General features: G+C 47.0%; 1 protein-coding gene across 4 annotated transcripts in view; it reads right to left on the bottom strand.

Moving 5' to 3' along the window:
- Positions 1 to 683: 683 nt before the first annotated feature.
- LOC119166687 (beta-hexosaminidase subunit alpha) overlaps positions 684 to 21,638 on the bottom strand; it is a 592,332-nt gene continuing 571,377 nt past the window's right edge. For all 4 annotated transcript variants that reach the window (XM_075882395.1, XM_075882396.1, XM_037418007.2 and 1 more), the window contains 2 exons: positions 3,968 to 4,072; positions 684 to 894 (listed from right to left, as the gene is read on the bottom strand). In XM_075882395.1, the coding sequence (XP_075738510.1) occupies positions 831 to 894; positions 3,968 to 4,072 (169 nt within the window). In that variant the 3' untranslated portion in view covers positions 684 to 830. The remainder of the gene's footprint in view (positions 895 to 3,967; positions 4,073 to 21,638) is intronic.

Here is a 21,638-nt window from a genome sequence, read left to right on the forward strand (position 1 = left end):
AGCAGCGAAGTGAACCTGCTGGCGACTTCTTTGAAGATGATCGTCGAACAGGGCGCGTCGAGAGTCCGGAGAGCAATCCCCGCAGAGACCCAAAATGTGATTAGCCGCTGATCTCCGAAAGCCTCGGTTCGAACGCGGGGGCGAAGCTTGGCTGCCTGTGGCTCATGGTTGTTTTTTCAGGCTTGCAGCTCACGGCAGCGATAATTCCGGAGAATTTGATGTGGGAACAAAAGAAAAAAAAGCGGTGTCTAATGTGCCAAGAAAAGGTGGAAGACAAACAAGAAGCCAACTTTGAAGAGAGCTAGCGCCCTTGCCGGAGGTCAGTTCTCGGGGACGAGACCTATTGTATTGCTTCAATAGGTTTCATGTTAGAAGGCGTCATTTTTCAGACAATAAAGTAAATTTAATAATAAATTCAGACGGCAAAGCTAAACAGCATGCACAAGCTATTATACAGTTACGTATGAGACCTGGCCTAATACGGGCCTGAGTCAGGCCGTAAGCCGATCCAAGCTCAAAGCTCATGGGCCCAAGCTGGCCCGGGCCTGATCCAACAACCCCTAACTTCTTAGCTCAAACACGTTCCATGAACATTCGTACGTGTACATTGCGACACACTCCCTTCGCAGCATAAAAATATTTAACAAATATACCGTGATGTAATATATTTAAACATGCATATAATCGGATAAATAAAGGTATTTTATTTATGACAGAACCTTACTTTTCATTTTTCTAAATTATCTGAAACAATCAGAATGATGTGTGCCATAAAAGTGAATGCAAACTTTTGTGATCGTCTGTCAGGGTTGAGTCTTCAGTGGTTCTGCTTAGATGACGCCATCGCACGTGCAGTATCCAGGGCCATTTTGTGGTTCGACTGCCAGACCGCGCCTGCGGGAGAAAAATATAGAAACCGATGGTTTCAGTACAGCCTTTTCGAATATAGCGCTTTGACTTTGTAGGACCGTTTCCGTCTTAAACGTAAGAGCACGTCAAGTAAGACTGCTATGTTCATTTCCCATTTATTAACTTCTTTTGATTTTCTATCATCTTGACCAGACGGGCGTCTGGCAAACTATAAACGTCATAACCTAAAGATGAAACCACCAGTGTGATTGTTCTGACCACTACGGGAATGATGCGAAGTAAACGCTTCGGAATGAATCTTTGCCAACAGTTTCAGTTTCATGGTTGGCTCAGCGTGAGTAGCGGGATGAAGTTAAGCAATGCCACTTTGGTCAAAATAGATTGATGACCGCCATAGCTCTCGCAGTTCATTCTGACGTCGCAGCTTTATAGGTTGTATCTGACGAAAATTGGCAAGCTTCGTGGACTCACTGCTGTGGATAGATTTATTGTAGACAAAGAGCGCAAATATGGGATCAACACAGAAAAAAACAATGTAGACAGAAAGGGCGCAAAGTATCGTATGGTTTATTCAATCTTAAAACAGCCTAATATGGGCTATTTTTTCCAAGATCACGAGGTAACGAAATAACAAGAGAAAGTTAGCCAGTTTTCGTGCACTTTATATCACACAAACCTGTGCAGGATATTGCCCTGTGTTCTATATACGTCCATCAAAATGTCGCTTACGCAAAGATCATCATTGTTTTAGTGAAAATCGCTTCCAAGGGATCCTGCCCTACTCTGGTGGTGCATTTTCCTAAAATCTTTATCTTTCTAACCAAAATCTCACATCCCGAGCACACAATGCTATGAGTGGGTATGTGGGTCCCGTCTCTTTTTTTAACAAAAAAGCATGCTATTTAGCGTACTAACTCACGCATCGGCCCGTTTTTCTCACATAAGACCTTCAACATTTAGATAATATTTCATCGGCCACTTTCGTGGTGCATTTTAGGAAGCTATCTGCGTGCTTCGATGAATGAATGAATCTTTTGCGCCAATCTTAGTGCATAGTCCAGTAAGCGTTCTGGGTGCCGAAAAAAATCACGTCCCCACCATGCCTCTTTGCTACCTTTTATTGTTGTAGCTGACCTTGCGTCTATACAAAAATTGGTTTCTTTTTCGGCTGGCAGTGAACGCTGGCGCAGCGTATTTCTTCATTTTTGATCTTAATAAGAAGACTTTCAGCTACTGATGTGATTTTCACACACGGAAATCCCAAGCAGCTATACGCTTGCTTACCTGATTACCAAAGCTATCATGCATTGCATGTGGACACAATTTTGTCAGTGCAGCAGAGTGGCACGCACTTGCACTTGCCCTTCTTACTATCTTTATTTGCACAGAATCAAAGATTATAAGCTTTTTGCGCTCGCAGAGCATATCTCCTGCAGACATGCATACCACTAATTTGCGGGGTATACCGTCTAATGTTTTGTTACAATTTTAATATGCTAACTTGCAATCAGCGGTCAGCGTGAAAGTCAACCGAAAACAAAACTGATTGTTATGCCGTTTACGGACAGAGTCAGCCATAACATCAAAAAGGCGGCAAGTTGGTTTTTTGAGCATCAAGAAAGCTTGCCCTAGATTGGCTCAATGATTCATTATGATATGGGTGCGGAATGAAGCATGTGGATAGCTTCCTAAAGGGTGCCACGAAAATACACCTCTTAAATGTGGAAGGTTTTATGTGAGAAAAACAGGCCGTTGTGTGAATGAGCGCGCTAAGGAGCAAGTCTTGTCAGTTAGAAATAAAAAAGGGGCGCACCTACTCACTCATTGCGGCATGTGCTTAGGGTGCGAGCCTTTGCTAAGGAAAATAAAAATTTTAGGAAAGAAAAGCACCAAGGTAGGCCAGCAACTCTTGGAACCACTTCATAAGAGAAAATGGCGATCTTTGCGTGACACTTGATGAAACTATATAAGGCAGAGCGCCATTCCTGCGCAGGTATGCTTTATATCAGATTCACATAAACTGGCTAACTTTCTCTCCTTATTTCCTTTCCTCGAGATCTTGTAAAAATTGCGTATATTAGGCTGTTCCAAATTAAAAAAAACAGTTGCTTGTCTGTGCTACTTTTGTCTACTTCGTTTTTTTCCCCTTGTGTTTGTCCGAGACCAGTGCACTTTTCGCACAATAACTCATGCACCAGCTCACCCAACAGGAAGTTCTTCTAAGACACCTGCGCATAGATGTAGCCTCCGATGCCTGTGCTAAATTTACGTAAAGTTCGCATCTCTTTAAATGCGCGTCTTGACAAAACTTGCTCAAGTTGACTGCAAAACAATTGTGAAATAAAGTAGACGCATCTGTAGGCGTCGGAGACAGGCCACTTGAATAAACACAACTGGCATCATAAAACATTCAGCGCAGTAGTAGTATTTTTAGAAATACATGATGCGTACTTTCGATCAAAAAACAGGCGAATTTCTTTTCGAGTACCGTAGAAAGTAATTCATTCTGTTCTGCTGCGAAATCAGGAATACAATGGCAGAGGAAGGAATACTATGGTTGTTATAACTGGTTCTCGTTTCTCGTGCACCTGAAGGTCACGAACTGTTTTTGCCATGAGTTTTTTGTACAAAGTAATAAATCAGATTTATTTGGAAACCAGTTCACAAGTACACTCAACCAGCAAGTTTCGAATCTCCGGAACCTAATTCATCCCACACAGATCTGAAGCCTGTGCTTCTTCACATCACCATGGTTCTAGTTCGCTATGCCATGATAGTAAAAAGGTACAAGTGCCGCTGGAGAGCCCGCACAGACGCCAGAATCCCCTCTATGTGTTGTAGACTGAAACTATGTGAAAGACTAATCTGTCTTCATTTCGCACGTGTTCTTCTGCATGCGCTCTGCGTATCTTGCAGACGCCATTCGCGTTCGCGCGCTCAATCCTGTTGCGTGAGAGGATAAGGCCACAGCTGGCATCATGCCAGAGGACCGAAAACTCATCTCCGCGAGTTAAAAGAGTTTGCCCAGAAATTGTAATTGTGCTTCTTGCTCTACATTCTAAAAACTGCAGAGAGCATTGCAGTTTGTGCTGTATACCTCAACATTCTGCAGCGGTGCTCCTCTAACCTGGGTTCCGCCTCCTCAGCACTCTTTACAGTGGCTGGGCTCCATAGTCGTTCCGCTGCCGCGGATGCTCGTGGCCTGTAAATGAAAACACAAGGTGAACCTTCAATAATTCAAACGAAAGTACGTGAAATAATCAGTGTGATTTATTGAAGAATTCAGGAAGAATAGTTATGGCTGGTCATGTTTTCTCAAAGTTAGGTTTCTTTTGCGTATGGTGGAAAGTATCTTCATTCGTGTGTTATACTGCACCCTACCTAGCGGCGTGGCGTATATTGACGGTTGGGCATACAATCTAGTATATTTAAGCAGACAGAGAAGATATAGACCACATCAGTGTGGGGTCTTCGAAGGATATTGCCACCGACTCCAGTACGAGTCTTTCGAAGGGTCACCAGGATATGCGCACATATACCCACTAGTGTTGAAGGTTGGGTGAGTTGGTGCATCGTACTTGAACTGGTGTAGAGCACTACGAGAAAGAGGCCGAGAAGTAGTAGCATGTGTACGTTTGCATCCCAAAATACACGAAATGATTATGAGGAACGCTGTAGTAGAGGACTGTGGCAGTTTGCACCATCTAGCGTTCTTTACTGTGCAAAATAATCGCATAATACTGCCACATGGTTTGCTTGGGTGAGATCGAAGAGTGAAGGAAGACAAAGACGATCTCTCTGAGCCGCTGCTTTAGTAGTCGACTAAACGAGCCCATTTTTATCACGTTTGTCGAGTGTAACGTGACAAGACTGGTGGAGGTGCTGGGTACAACGTCTCAAAATCCACCCGATGCCCAAGACCCCGTCCAGCAGCCGGAACAAAAGCCCTGCACCCGTGGACACTCCTGTTCATAAAGTAAGCCGCCGCCAACGAGGCCTACCGCCTGAGACACCAACCACTGACGCAGTGACTATGACTTCGACACAAGATCCCATGCAAGCTCCGACACCTTCCACGCCGATCTACTGCACCGTCCAGAACCCGCTCATGCCTAGCCCCTTTCACGGAGAGCAGCGTGAAGATGTTGACCACTGGCTGAGTGAGTTCGAACGTGTCGCAGCGATCAATTACTGGGATGATGCCGCGAAGCTCCGGAACGTGTACACGTGCCTAAGAGACGGTGCCAAGACGTGGTTTTTGAACAGGTATGATGTTCTGACATCTTGGCGCGAGTTCCAGCGTCACCTCCTGGAGACCTACAGGAGTCCCGACCGCCGCGAACGGGCGGAGCGTGCACTACAATCACGCATCCAGATGCCCAACGAGACCGTCTCGATGTACGTCGAGGACATGACACGGCTTTTCAAGCGAGCGGATCCTGCTATGGCAGAAGAAAAAAAGTTGCGCCACCTCATGCGTGGTGTGAAGGAACAACTTTTTGCTGGTTTGGTGCGTAGTCCCCCCAAAAGTGTTGCTGAGTTCCTTACTGAAGCGGCAACAATAGAGTGAGTACTGCACCAACGGTCTGCCCAGTTTGACCGTCAAGTGAATGCTGCCTCAACTTCCGAATTTTTCGCCAACCCTGGGAGCAAGAGCCCCGAATGGATTCGCGAGATCATTCGATCTGTCGTCCGGGAAGAAATGGAAAAGATGTACGGGACAAGGCAAATCGATGTTAGTTCTATCACCAGTGTCATCCGCGACGAGGTCCAGCAGGTGCTGCACGCCCATCGTTTTCCGCCCACGTCGGTTGATCCGGAAACGGCTCCTGTGTCTACTGACAGTCGCCGTCGTACGTACGCGGAAACCTTGCGATCTGCCACTCCTCTTTCGGGTCAAGGAGTCCCGATCCAGCCAGTGCCGCACGTCCCGATCCAGACAGTGCCGCACGTCCCGATCCAGACAATGATGCCGTCAGTCGCGATTCAGTCAGCGCACGCTGATTTGGACATCGATAGTCACCGTACACCGACGCGCAAGTCTGATCTCTGGCGTACGCCAGACAGACGACTCCTCTGCTATCATTGCGGTGAGGCTGGTCACATTTACCACGAATGCCCATACCGGCAACTTGGACTGCGCGGATTTTCCGTCAATTCCCCTCGTCCCCGAATTGGTCAAAGGCCAAGGGATATCGAAGAGTATCTCGCGCAACAGCGTGCACCCTTTACACGACGGCAATCGCGGTCACCATCTCCGAGGAGACCCGCAACCACTGGGCCACGTTTCGGGGTGACGGCACGGGAACGCTCCCCGAGCCCTCGTCGGGAAAACTGAAGGCAGCGGCCTTCGGGGGCAAGGTCGCTGGGACTCAAAGTGCGGAAGACCTCCCATCGATGCTTGCGCGCAACGCCGAAGGCATTTTGTCAGAGAATAATCGCAGTGCCGAAAAAACGCCGACATCCGCATCTGAACTTAGTGACCGCGTGTCACTCGATATACCTGTGCTGGTTGACGGTCTTCAGGTCAGTGCATTGGTAGACACTGGTGCAGACTATTCGATCATCAGCGGGAGGCTAGTGAAAGATCTCAGGAAAGTGATCACTCCGAGAATGGAACGCGAATTCGAACAGCTGGAGGACACGTTGTAACACCGCTGGGTCGCTGTACCGCAAGAGTGAAAATTCGTGCGTCAACGTTTGGGCTCAGCTGCCTCGTTCTTCCCGACTGTTCGCGTCAGCTGATTATCGGCATGGACTTCCTTCGGGAATACGGTGCCATCATAAATCTCCGTGAGCGCATCGTGACCTTCTCGACTCAAGGCGCAACAGATCGAGACGCTGATAACTGCCGTAGACTTGCGCTGCGTGTTGCTGACGACAGTGTGACGCTGCCACCTCGAGCAACTGTTCCCATCGAAGTCACTTGTGAAGACTTCCAAGACGGCGACGTGGTGGCTGAAAGCAACTTATCACTTCTGCTGCTCCAAGGTGTATGCGCCGCCCGAAGTGTTGTGCGCGTCCGGGACGGACAGTCAACAATACTAGCTACGAACTTCAATTACGAGCACCGGCATCTTTTCCGTGGAACCACCCTAGCTTATGGAGAACCTGTTGCCGACGTCACGGAGTGCTTCGCGTCTGAGGAAACGCATGAGGATGAGGAATTTCTAGACCACATCGACATTAATTCGACGCTGTCAGACGAGAAAAAGGCTGCACTTGACGACCTTTTAAGGGAGTTTACATCTTGCTTCGCCTCTTCTTCTAAAGTCCGTCAAACACATCTCACGAAGCATCGAATTATTACCGACGATGACGTCCGCCCCATCCGGCAGCAGCCTTATCGCGTTTCTTCCAAAGAACGCGAGGCTATTCAGACACAAGTAAAAGAGATGCTCGATGACGGGATTATTCAACCATCCAGCAGCGCTTGGTCCTCGCCAGTCGTTCTAGTAAAGAAAAAAGACGGAACGCTGCGATTCTGTATTGACTACAGGAAGCTTAATAGCGTCACAAAAAAGGACGTCTACCCACTTCCACGGGTCGACGACTCCCTCGACAGGTTACGACGTGCGAAGTATTTTTCGTCCATCGATCTAAAGAGTGGCTATTGGCAAATTGAAGTGGATGAACGAGACCGAGAAAAAGACCGCGTTTGTGGCTCCAGACGGACTTTACGAAATCCGAGTTCTTCCCTTCGGCCTCTGTTCTGCACCAGCCACTTACTTTTCAGAGGATGATGGACACAGTTCTCGCTGGCTTGAAGTAGCAAAGCTGCCTTGTCTACCTCGATGATGTGGTCATCTTTTCCGAGAGCTTTGAAGAACATCTGAAGCGTCTGAGAAAAGTTCTGGAAGCCATTCGCACAGCTGAACTTACGCTGAAACCCCAAAAATGCCATTTCGGCTATGAAGAGCTGAAATTTCTGGGACATGTCATTAGTGCAGATGGAGTGCGACCTGATCCAGACAAAACTGCTGCTGTCGCCGCCTTCCCTGTTCCATCAGATAAAAGAGCAGTACGCCGTTTCCTCGGCTTGTGCGCGTATAATCGCCGATTTATCGCCAACTTCTCTAAGATAGCTGAACCCCTTACGCGACTCACCCGAACTGACGTACCCTTTACTTGGGGCGCAGAACAAAATACAGCGTTCACAGAGTTACGACAGAGAATGCAAACAGCCCCTGTTCTTGCCCATTTTGATGAGGACGCTGCTACAGAAATTTATACAGATGCCAGCAACGTCGGACTTGGCGCTGTCCTTTTACAACGACACGGCGGCGTTGAGCATGTGATAGCTTACGCCAGTCGCACTCTTTCTCGAGCTGAGACCAACTATTCTACGTCGGAAAAAGAATGCCTCGCAGTCGTGTGGGCGACGACCAAATTTCGGCCTTACCTCTACGGTCGTCCCTTCAAAGTGGTGACTGACCACCACTCGCTCTGCTGGCTGGCAAATCTCAGAGATCCATCCGGCCGTCTCGCACGGTGGAGTTTGCGTTTGCAGGAGTTTGATATTACGATTGTGTACAGGGCAGGGCGCAAACACGAAGACGCCGACGCGCTTTCTCGAGCACCTGTGGGGAACGCTGTCAGGGGCTCCGAAGATGGAGATGCCTTTCTCGGAGCAATTAGTGACTACGAATTTATGTCAAAGCAGCGGGCAGACGATGAATTACGCCCAGTCATTGATTCCCTGGAAAGCCGCCACTCTCAGGTCCCTCAACACATTGCTCACGAACTGTCCTCTTTTTGTCTAAGAAGAGGCATTCTTTACAAGAAAAACGCCCGTGGTAGCGACAAAGCCTTCCTACTCGTTGTTCCTACCGACATGCGTGATGAAATCCTCCTTGCGTGCCACCTCAGGACATTTGGGCTATTCGCGAACTCTCGCCCGAGTACGCCAACAGTATTACTGGCCGCGACTATCAACTAGTGTACATCGATATGTGAAAGGCTGCCGTGAGTGCCAGCGCCGCAAGACTCCGCCTGTCAGACCCGCGGGCCTGCTCCAGCCGATCGCACCACCACGGACACCGTTTGACCTCGTGGGAATAAACCTTCTCGGGCCCTTCCCTTTGTCGTCCTCTGGAAACAAATGGATTATAGTTGCGACAGATTATCTTACGCGTTATGCTGAAACAAAAGCGTTACCCCGTGGCACGGCCTCTGAAGTCGCGCAGTTCTTCGTGCACCAAATCATCCTACGGCATGGTGCCCCGTCATGCGTGATTACGGACAGAGGGATGTCGTTTACAGCACGAATGATGGAGGACATTTTTAAACTGAGCTGCACAAGTCATCGAAAAACAACGGCTTATCATCCGCAATCCAATGGACTGACAGAGAGGCTTAACAAGACCATAGCGGACATGCTGTAAATGTACGTGGACGTACAAAATAAAACCTGGGACGAGATTCTTCCATACATCACGTTTGCTTATAATACGGCAACGCAAGAAACAACGCAATTTCCGCCTTTCCGACTTGTTTATGGACGCAACGTGCGAACCATGCTCGATTCGATGCTTCCGTGCGACCAAAGCAATGAACTTGCTCAAGATGCTGAGCAATACACTCAATACGCCGAAGAAGCTCGTCAGCTAGCTCGCATAAACACCAGTCACCAACAAGATGCAGACGCACGACGTTACAACCTCCGCCATCGAAACGTCACCTACCACCCTGGGGACCGAGTGTGGGTGTGGATCCCTGTCCGGCGACCAGGCTTATCCGAAAAACTCCTAAGCCGTTATTTTGGACCGTACAAGGTTCTTAGACGAATCACAGATCTTACCTACGAGGTATTTCCGGACGGCGCAGCGTCTTCTCGTCGACAGCTTCGGCCCGAAACCGTGCATGTCGTTCGGCTGAAGCCCTACTTCACACAGTAGCCCTTGTAGTTTCGTGTGCTACGACATGCCGTGACATTGCGTTGCTGCTGCTGTTTGTGTTCTCCTGTGTTTTTATGCCTTTTCTTTTTGCGCTTGGCGGAAGCGTTGGCGAAACTTCCTCGTTTGCGCTGCGAGTAGTGGCACTCTCCCTCTTTCTATATCTGCGTGTGTATACCTTCATTTTTTTTTATTAACGAGCATCGAGTCGATGCTTTCAAATTGGCTGACTATTGCCACATGGTTTGCTTGGGTGAGATCGAAGAGTGAAGGAAGACAAAGACAATCTCTCTGAGCCGCTGCTTGAGTAGTCGACTAAACGAGCCCATTTTTATCACGTTTGTCGAGTGTAACGTGACAATACCTACATGGGTCTTTACCATTTTGCCTCCATTTAATTGGAACCACCGAGGCCGAGAGTGAACCCACGACCAAAGGGCTAAACAGACATCCAAGCCAGTTTTATCGGTAAATCGCATCAACTATATACACTTGCACAAGCACACAAAAACACGCGAACATAACGCCAACATTAGACTACACAAACGCAACCTCAGACCAAAGTTTCCCAAATTGTTTACCTGATTAACAAAGAACTTTTCATGTTCCGTTAAAATCCAATGAAGGGAGACTGATACAGGTGACCGTTTCATACATTGCACTTCTGTTATTGCTCGGGTAATTTGTGATTAGTGCTATTTTATCACATCACATATTTACAACAAGGGTGAAAATACACAATCACAGCAGTCAATCCCAATGCGTCCTTGAATTGCCTTGCGCACACTTCAGTGGGGCTTTTTTAGCCTTTCATCAGGGCAGCACCCCACTCAGCCGATATACCTCTTTTAAAATGAAAGTACTATCGACTAAACAACTTCCGCTACACATGGCACGAACCAGGTTTGGTGCTTGGTTGAGCAAAAAATGGTGCGCGATATGGGAGGAAGAACTGCTTAACAAAAGGCTGTAACTTATCTTGCGCCGAAAACGCCACTTTTATTGCCTCTCTTTTCAGTTGGTATGAGTGAGTGATTTTTAAGTAAAAATAACAGGAAAGTGAGCCCCGTAACTGTTTTTCAGGGGGAGGTCACCGCTACAGTAGCTCACGAGGGTTGGGGGTAAAGGAAGGATTAAAAGAATAGGATCAAAAAGGTAAAGTGATAGAGAGGAAGGAGAGAGCAAGATTCATGGACAGCAAACGACAAAAAACGACGGAAATAAAGAGAAGATAGGAAAGATGGACATGGTCGCAGGAGTCTGAGGACGGGGCACCACTCGGCGACAGCTCTTGTCGGCGTCAGGAGATAGCGTAGGGCGAGCTTAGTCGGCCAGGGCTGCGCGGTCGTCGGAGCTCATGGGGGCGCAACCGGTCAGCACAAAATCCAGTGAGCGAGTCCTAGTTAGTGGGAATTCCCAGGCACGTAACGTAAAACTATGGGTTTTTTAAAGCTGTTTGATAGGGGTAAGCTAACAGTTGCAGAAGTTTTATTTATTTTAATCGCTTTCACACTATAGCGGCATAGCTGGGTAGCCAGCGTCCAAAAGCTGTCCAGCTTGAGCTGTGCATAATTGCTCTGCATGACATGATTTTTTTGGGCGAGTTGACTGTTGATTAGACAAAATTAGCAACGCTTACCTTCAACAAATATGGGAACAGTCTAAAAGAGGTTTTCAAGCTTTAGGTGGATGCAGTCAGCCCAGGTGGTCAAGTGAAGGAATGAAGTTTAAATCTAAAAAGTGTGATTCTTAATTGGTATTTTGTGAGTGAATAAAAGCGGTTTGAAATATTCACTAAAAGCCTTCACAATAAACCCGTTCCCTCACTTGCAACTTGAACTACTACAGTCCCGAAGCTTCTCGATCACTGCAGGTGAGGTTTATGCGTATAATTACGTACAGGATGATAACAAAATTGGGGAAGAAACGTGGCGTTCTCCCGTCTGAAAAGGCATCATCCTGATGCTTAAAACATAATATGGGAGAAAGATGCATGCAACAAAAAACAACATTATTGAAAGAATTGATTTATTTTTGGGGTTTAACATTTTAAATTAACAATATGATAATGAGAGATGCCGTAGTGGAGTGCTTCGGAAATTTCGACCACCTAGGGTTCTTTAACATGTACCCAAGTCTGAGCACACACGCCTAGAACATTTCCGCCTCCATCGAAAATGCAGCCGCTGCAGGCGGGATTAAATCCCGCGACCTGTGGGTCAGCAGCCGAGTACCTCAGCCACTATACCACCACTGCGGGGTGATATTGCAAGAAATTATAATACAATGGTACAAGCCATAACGCATGATTATAGAAAAACAACAAATAATACAGACAGTTCCTTCATCGCGCATAAAACAGTCTGAGGCGCACAACATGCAGGACTTCAAGTCCTGTCTGGCGTCGTTGAGAGTTCGTGATGCCATTGGGGACAGCCTCGTAGTCGAGTGCACTGAGACGTTGAACTACCCAGTACGGTCTGAAGTACTATTGCAAAGGTTTTTCACTCAGTCCTCGTGGCGTATCGGCATTCATACCCGAACACGTTCACCGGGCTGGTAGTCCACGAAGCGTCGTCGAAGATTGTAACGGCGGCTGCAGGCCGTCTGTAGATTTTTGATGTGGAGACGTGCAAGTTGTCACGCTTCTTCGGCGCGCCTGAGATAGACGATCACGGTGATGTTTTATTCGTCGCTGAAGTTTGGTAATATGACGTAGACCATCGTGGCCATGCTCCTTCTATACACCAACCTGCACGGTGTCATTTGTGTCATGTCTTGCATGGCAGTCTTGTACGCGAATGGTGCGTACGGAAGTATTGCGTCACACGTCTTGAGTTCGACGTCAACGTAGCTGGCCAGCATATCAGCGATGGTCCTATTAAGACGTTCGGCGAAGCCCTTGGTCAGTTGTTTGTGGGCAGTATTTTATGGCTGTACATCAGCATCGCCTGAGTTAGGTCCACAGAGAAGCTGTACTCTGTCAGTAATTAGGACTTGGGAGATCCGTGATGCAGGAAGATGTTCTTGATGAAGACCCTTGCTACCTCAAAGGCACCACACCTTTGGGCAGGGCGTCTGTCTCCGCGTAACGCGTGAAGTAGTCAGCAGCTACGACGAGTAATTTGTTCCCAGATTTTGACGTCGGCAACAGCCCCGCTAAGTTTATGCCAGTTTGTAGAAACGCTCGGTGAGGTGGCTTGATTGGCTGGAGAAGTCTGGCTGGCCTAGTTGGCGGTGTCTTTTGTCACTGACAGTCCCAGCAGGTCCAGACGTAGTGAGTGACGTCAGTGGAAAGTCCTGGCCAGTAGTAGTTTTCCTGTATTCTTGCGAGCATACAAGAAACACCGAGGTGTCCAGCCGTCGGGTCGTCGTGTAGGGAAAAGCACTTCTGTTGTCCTTACTGTCGGAACCACGGGAAAGTGGTCGGCTTGAAGAGGCGAGAAGCTATCCTTCAAGAGAACTTGGTTTCGCAAGAAGAACGACTCCAGTCCTCTCTTGAAAACATTCGGAACAATCGCTCTGTTACCCTCGAGCTATTTCCAAGGCTTCTGAGTTCAGCGTCTGCTCGCTATTGCTAGGCGAAGTCATCGGCAGTTATCCTTTTTAAGAGGTTGCCCTCATTTAGGCCGTCGGATGGCGGTGGTTCGACGGGGGCACGAGACAAGCAGTCGGCGTCAGAGCCTTTTCTTCGAGACTTATAAACGACAGTCACGTCGTATTCTTGAAGTCTAAGGCTCCACCGTGCGAGGCGACCCGAAGAGTCTTTCAAGTTAGCTAGCCACCACAAGGCGTGTTGGTCGCTCACAACTTTAAAAAGCCTGCTGTAGAGGTAGGGGCGAATATTTGACGTTGGCCAGGTGATGAAGAGGCACTTTTTTATGTTGTGGAATAGTTGGCTTCGGCCTTGGGTAGCGACCGCCCCGCCGCGGTGGTCTAGTGGCTAAGGTACTCGGCTGCTGACCCGCAGGGCGCGGGTTCGAATCCCGGCTGCGGCGGCTGCATTTCCGATGGAGGCGGAAATGTTGTAGGCCCGTGTGCTCAGATTTGGGTGCACGTTAAAGAACCCCAGGTGGTCTAAATTTCCGGAGCCCTCCACTACGGCGTCTCTCATAATCATGTAGTGGTTTTGGGACGTTAAACCCCACATATCAATCATGGGTAGCGACCGGCTAGCATATCTAATAAGCCTTTCCACACCTTCAGACCTTTGCACAAGGTCGGTGCCGAGTCCTACGCTGCTTGCATAGGTGTGTTCTTCTGCTTCAGCTATTTGTCAGCATGTGCAAATATTAGTGGTCTCTGGAGGCGTTAATTAAGTTCCTGAAATGCTCCCACTTGTGGTACCTCCCACTTTACGTCGACTTTTCTTTTCGTAAAGTGAATTAGGGGCTCAGCCATCTGTGAAAAACATTTGTCGAAATGACTGCAACAGCCACACAATCTGAGGAATCGGCATACAGCCTTCTTGTCAGGGGGCTGCGGGAAATTGGAAAAGGCAGCTGTTTTCTGTGGGTCGGGACCGACTTCATACTTACTAATCACGCGTCCCAGGAGGAACGACTTGTCGTACGAGCATTGGAACTTCTCTGGCTTCAGTGTTACTCCAGAGGTGTACACACTTGAAGTACTGCTTCAAGGTGCCGGAGATACTCCCGGAAGTTCGAGGAAAATACGACGTCATCCAAGTAGACAAGGCAAGTCTGCCTTTTTAATCCAGCCAGGACAGGGTCCATATCGCGCTGAGACGTTACAGGCGCCGAGAAAAGACCAAGTTACATAGCCTCAAACTCGAAGACGTCATCTGGGGGGATTAAGGCCGTCTTATTTCGATCTTTCTCGTCAACCTGAGTTTGCCAATAGCCTGTTTTGAGGTTTATTGAAGAAAAGTACTTCGCGCAGTTGAGTCGGCCTTGAGCATCGTCTGTACGTGGGGAGCGTACACGTCCTTTTTGTGAAGTCGCTCAGGCGGTGGTAATCGATGCTATGACGTAAAGTACCCTCCTCTTTTACCAATAACATGGGTGACGCCCACGAACTCTTTGACGGCTGGATGATGTCTTTGCGTGGCACTACGTCGAATTGTTTCTTCACGGTGTCGCGTTTGCGTGTCGAGACGCGGTACGGGTTTTGTCTAACTGGTCGGGCACATACTTCTCTTATGATGTGGTGTTTTGCGACTGCGTTTGTCGAATTTTCGATGACCACGAGAAGCTGTCCTTGAGTTGCAGGAACAGGCGCCTGAGCTGGTTTCGCTCGCAATTCGAAAGTCTTGGGCTGGTGTCGAAATTTGGTTCGGGACCTCAATTTGTATTACCAGCATGGGCAGCATCGAAGAGGGTGAACGAAATGCTGGCCTCCACGAATTAGTCGATTTAGGTGGCCATCTTACGGCGGCTGAGGTGCCTTTTTTCATGACAGAAGTTTTTAGACCCCGCATTTGTTTGTATTTGCAAGTCGAACGGTTTAGAAAAAAACCCACAGCTTTGCCGCAAATGCGAAGTAATGAATGCGATAGCAACAATTTGAAAGGTAACGCGCAATCAAATCGCGCATTTCACGCGCGTGAAAGTAACGCGCAAGCAAATCGAAACGTGCCTCACGTTTCTCGAGCACAAATTGAGCACGAAACGTTCTCACAGGTACGGATCCACGCGAATAAGCGTCCTATCAGTTACTTCGCCAAGTCTGAAAAGCACACGCTTTTCACAAACGGAAACTGTAATGATTGCAGTGACCTTTCTGCGCCCGGCAACTATAGAAGAATTGTTCCACGTGATACCCAAGGCCAGCCAAGACGTACGATTTTCTCCTACTCGCCACCGCGAATTAAGGGTGCGCGAGGAAGCGTAGCTCTCCTCCACTAAGGCGGGTTGAGTACACGTAGGATATTAAAGCGGAGGCCGCTTCGCGATGTGGCAATGTGCTCCCATTGCGCCATCTTTCTGGTAATGCCAAAAACACAGCAGCGGTAAGTGGTAGATACAAATATTTTGCAGTTTGAAAGGTGAAGAACGTTCTCCGGCACGGCTCCGTTGTTAACGCCTCACTTTCACAACGCAAAGGTCCCACGTTCGGGTCCGCGTGCCAGAGGGTTTTTTCTGGATTTTTTTCTTTCTTGCGTTTTTATATATATAGATAAGTATACATACACGGTACATCAAATCGACGCCGACGTCGACACCGGTGGCGAAGTTCAGCCGAGAAGCTCTATGTATTGCTATCGCAATAAATTGTGCTGATGGCTCTCTGCGATGCCTTCAAGGTTTTTGGATTTTCGAAAAATTGCGATGCTACAAAAGACGGAACGGTGACCTGCTCTTCTGGCACATTCAATTTGTGATTACTTGGCGTTTTAGGGGTCGGTAGCGTGTTTAATGAAATTAGCGAGAATAACTCACCTCTCAGATCAATAACAGTGCCATGTTCACTTAGAAAGTCCATCCCAAGTATACCATCCCTGCAGTGATTTCGTAAGATTGAGAATCTCGCAGGATAAGTGCGGTTTTTGATGGTGGCTTGCTGTGCAGATTTCAGTCGGCGTTAATAGGTTAATAGGTAATAGGAACCTCCAGTGGTTCGAATTTCGGCCCTTGCCATGCAGTTCTTACTTTCTTCAACTTCGTCATGAAAGGCCCACTGACGACGAAATAGTCGGCTCCAGTATCGAGGACAGCAGTGAGACGGTGCCCGTTGAATATTACGTCGAGGTCGCTCGTTTGTCATCGTATGTTGCGGTTGGCTCAAGCGTTGCGGTTGGGTCATGGCTACTTGTACTTGCTTCACTGCTTTCACATGATGTCGTGACGTCTTCTTCACGCTGCTAAGGTTCGGCGTCACGATCATCTTGCGGCGGGTGCTTTCAATTTTGTTGTGGCGTTGTCGTCGGTGGAGGACGCTCGGTTGCTTTATATATATATATATATATATATATATATATATATATATATATATATATATATATATGAAAGTAGATGAGCTTTCACATAACAACTGTTTATTGTGCCGACGTTTCCACGGGAACCCCGTCTTATTCAAGGCATATTGCCTTTTTAAGGCATATGCCTTGAAAAAGACGGGGTTCCCGTCGAAACGTCGGAGCAATAAACAGTTGTTATGGGAAAGCGCATCTACTTTCATATTTATAACCATGCGGCAACCGAAGTTATTCTTCTGCATATAAGACTTATATATATATATATATATATATATATATATATATATATATATATATATATATATATATATGGTGTAAGAAGGCAGGGTTGGTTAGGAGAAGTCGAGAAGGAAGAAGCGCTTATGAAATAAACATGGCGTATGAGCCAGGCCTCGTCTGCCATTCATCATAGCGTCCCACGAGTCGACAGGATGACGACCTGCCAGCTCTTTCATCACTCGCTTATCATCTACGCAGTTCTCCGCATGACACCCTGAGCATAAATGGACTATTGTACAAGCTCCTATCATTACGCATCCACCATCATCATGTCAGAAGCATCTACTGACCTTCCCATCCCCAAGTACACCGGAGCAGCGGACGATGGACACGTACAAGACTGGTTCAACTTGTTCAAGCTCCACGTTACTACTGCATTTGGTCGGAACGGGAGATGGTTACGAACTTCAGCGACTATGTCACCGGTTAGGCATTTAGGATTTACCTAACCCACATATTCGAGAACGACGAGTCATGGCAAAAAGTCATTGAGGAGATGATTACCCATTTTAACGACCATGACCAAGACGTACTCATTGCCAACCATCTTGAGACAACCGCACACTATCGTCGACTTCCTAAGCAGTCCTCAATCATTCGAAAGCCCAGCGGGAATCGACAACTGCCTCAAGACGAAGTGGCACATGAGTTTACTTACAGAAGGCCATTCGTATAATGGGAAAAACCCAACCGTCAAAAGCGCCTCTCTTCTGCGCGAAAGTCGGCATTTCCGAAGTCATCGCTTTAGCAGCAATGACACAAGACGTTGCTACACCACCTGATGCCCTTCACTCTTCGTCTCACATACGTGGTCCACCACCTGGGTTTTCGTCACGCGGTTCTTCAAGCGCTCCTAACGCAGACCACTTGCCTTATAAGGCCGCCGTATTCATGGAAGATGACCTGGCACATCAAAAAAATACCCTGTCAAGCCATTCTTCTTCCGTACGGTGTCAAGCATCACCGTCTGGTACACACCCTCGTGAGTCCAAACAAAACAGAAGGCTCAGACGCATCGAACGTCGCACGCTGCCAGGCGCAAAAACTACTCGCAATTAACGGCGAAAAAGAAGCCCCTGAGGAGCTTCGTTTCATTTCTACGGCACCGCAGACTTGCAAAAATCTGCAGTTCAAACCTAGTAATGCCATGCCACCTGTGGTGCCCACCTGCAGAGCTCACCAATTCATGAATCTAGCAAATTCAGAACTACATGATACATCAAACCTCGTACACAATTGTCTTTTGGAAGCGCCCGTAATGAACTCTGTCACCGAAGCCTCTGAAGAGCATGCTAGCAATGACGACGCATTACCAACTATGCCCGACAAGCAAGACACCAGTTCACCATTCATCAGGTAGTCTACAGGACGCGTCAAACACCGAAGGAAATGAATGCCCCTTTCCGAAAGGGGCGCCACTACATCCAGAGCAGCCTCAGCAAAACAACCAAAGCCAAGTTCACGAACTCATGCTAAAACGAGAGAGACTGCAACGAGGGCATCGACGAACGCAAAATTCGTCGGAAGCGCACTCACAAATTGAAGAACATCGGAAAATAAAATCTCTAATTCAAGACGTCAGGCACTTTCGCACAAAGATAAGTCACCAGAGACGCTCCCTGCACTTCCTATTACACCGACTGCACCACCACAGAAAACACCAAGAAAGACGCGGAAGCACTGCTTGCACACCGCAAGCACTCAGGCACTTCGTCACAGTCTGTCAAAAACCACGAAAGCCAGAAGCACCGGAATTGCACCATTCACGATGAAATATACAACCCCAACGACCTACGAGCCGCCGATGCAACAGTTCGTTCGAACCTTGCTATGTCCAGAACAGTTCAAGCACAATTGGCAGTATTCATGTGTAGCGCACCCTGTCCGGAACGCAACAGTCAAGCTCGTTCACCAGAGTCATCATAAAAATCACCGGACTGCCCCCTTGCCCTTCAAGACTTATTCAAATTGTGGAACATCGTCTGGACGTGAAACTCCGAATTTGGCCATTATTTTGTTTATTCTCTTCTTCAATTTGTTGTAGTTTGTAACTGGTGCCATCTTTCGGGGGGAGGAGGAATCCTGTGACGTGAGAAGGCAGCGTCGGTTAGGAGAAATAGAGAGAAAGAAGTGCTTCGGAATAAACATGGCGTATGAGCCAGGCCGCGTCTGCTATTCATCTTAGCGTCAAGCATCATATATATATATATATATATATATATATATATATATATATATATATATATATATATATATATATATATATATATATATATATATATATATATATATATATAGGGAAAATAGAGTACGACGCACGTTGGCTTGCACGTTATATTAAAACTGACGATTCGGTTGGTGGAAGAGCCTTTGTCAAAGTAACAAGTACACGTCAACACGCATGCTTATAAATACGATTCACATGGGATAATAAAGATCGGCGACCTTTATAAGCGATTAGACAATTCATAGCGTGAAGTGTTCATGAAGGTACAGCTAGATATTATGCAAAAACATAAATAAATGTATATACATATATAAAAATGTAGAACACCAAAGAGCAGAAATCACTTTTTAGTGCACACCGCATAACTCTGTAAGAACCGGAGATAGATAATGATAAAGCAACAATGAAAGAAACAATAACAAGAAACCGCGTTATGTTACAGCCAGATTGTGAGTCATATACTCTGCTCAGTCATTGTGGTATGAATAAGGTGTGTAGTCGATGCTTTTATTGCGCGTGCGCGTTCAAATACCGTCTTGCATCCACATTCGTGATAGCGGCGGCGATTAATGAACTCAAGTGACTGTAAACATTGGATACACAAATATACACAATAACTGAAGCTTTAGAGACCGTATTCAACAAGCCTAACCAATCACACTACAGGCCATGGGGTAAAGCTGATAATGCTTAGTGGGCACACTAGAAAGCGTGCCTGTACTTTCGTTTATGCCTGATGACACCGTGTTGAGTTTGTAGATGAGGTAAGAGTTGCGGATTTTCCGATCGTGGTGAGAATGAAAGCCCGATTCAAGTATAGTGAGCCTAATTTTTTCGAACGACTGCCCTGGTAAGCGAATATGTTTTGAGAGTGGGAGGTTAGGTTGCGTATTGGTATGTGACTTATGGTTGTTGAAGCGTATTCGGAACGATGTTTCTGTATGGCCAATATACTGTTCTTGGCAGACATCGCCCTCGAGCATGTATATGACGTTAGAGCTATCGCAATTAAAGGGGCCGCGATATTTAAGGGCGAAATTAGACGACGTATTAACGGCTTCCTGGGTGGTTTTCATATGTAGTCAAACCTTGCAGCGTGGTTTGTTGCAAGGTGCACAGCGAGACGTTATATGTTCGTATAATTTTGACGATGTTAGCATATCGCGGAGATTCCTTGAGCGCCGGTAAACTACGCGAGGTGGTTCAGGAAAGATATTTTTCAGATGGTCACTTTGGGTAGGGATGTTGTGGTGGCAATTGAGTATAGAAATTACCTTTGGCACTGATGCCGAGTAAGTTATCACGAGATTAGTGCCAGCACGTTGTCCAGGCAAACTGTTTGAGCTAAGAATGTCGGCTCTATTCAATTGGTCTGCTCGGTCGATAGCTTCATTCGCCAAGTCCGCTGGATGCCGTGGTTTAATGAGAGCGCTTTTAAGTGGCTCGCAGTTAGATAGGAAGTCTTCGCGATCAGAACACAATCGCTTAAAACGGTGAGTCTGACTATAAGGTATACCTGTCTTACAACGTCGCACATGACTGCTCTGAAATTGGAGAAGCTGGTTTCTATCAGTAGGTTTGCGGTATAACTTTGTGAGCAATTTTCCTTCGGAAAGCGCGACGGTGACATCCAGAAAGATAACAGAATTTGTCGAATAGCTGTGTGAAAGCTTATTTGACATATCGAAATTATTAAATCCATCTCTAAATTTTAAGAATGTGTCCTTCCAATGTATTTAAATAAATGATATATCATCTATAAACCGTCTATAAAACAAAGGCTGTAGGTCAGTGCTGGACAGATAAGTAATATCTAGAATGCCCATGAAAATGTTAGCATAAGTAGGGCCTATTCGGGTTCCCATTGATGTGCCACTGATCTGAACGTAATGACAATTATTAAATTCAAAAATATGGAGTTTAGAGATAAGCTTCAATAACAATTATAGGGCTTCTTTATCGATTGGTTTATCGAGGCAAGAATCCTCGTATGTATTAGGCACTGCAGCAATTACATCGGCATGTGGTATGTTAGTATAGAGTGAAGTGACATCCAGTGTTACAAGTATTGCATTTTGGGGAACGTTAAGACTTATTATGTCTTGTAGAAAATTATTGGTGTCCTTGACGAATGATGGCAATGTCTCGGAAATATGTTTAATAACGGAATCAACATAGCGCGACAAGTTCTCGGTTGTAGTGTTTATACCAGAGCTGATTGGGCGGCTCGGATGCGACATTACATTCCAGCACCGTTGCAGAAAGTGACTGCAGTGCCACGGCGAGTCATGGTGCGAACTAATACGAGTGGCCTCGCCCCTAGGTGCTTTTTTTGGTGACCGCGCGCTGCCTAGGCACCCAAATTGCGTGAACATCCCTAGGCACTTTAGTCCCTAGCGGTGCACCGACGTCGACTGTCAGCGCTTCCTCT

The sequence above is a fragment of the Rhipicephalus microplus genome, unplaced genomic scaffold (assembly GCF_043290135.1).
Source record: "Rhipicephalus microplus isolate Deutch F79 unplaced genomic scaffold, USDA_Rmic scaffold_12, whole genome shotgun sequence".
NCBI classification, from domain to species: domain Eukaryota; kingdom Metazoa; phylum Arthropoda; class Arachnida; order Ixodida; family Ixodidae; genus Rhipicephalus; species Rhipicephalus microplus.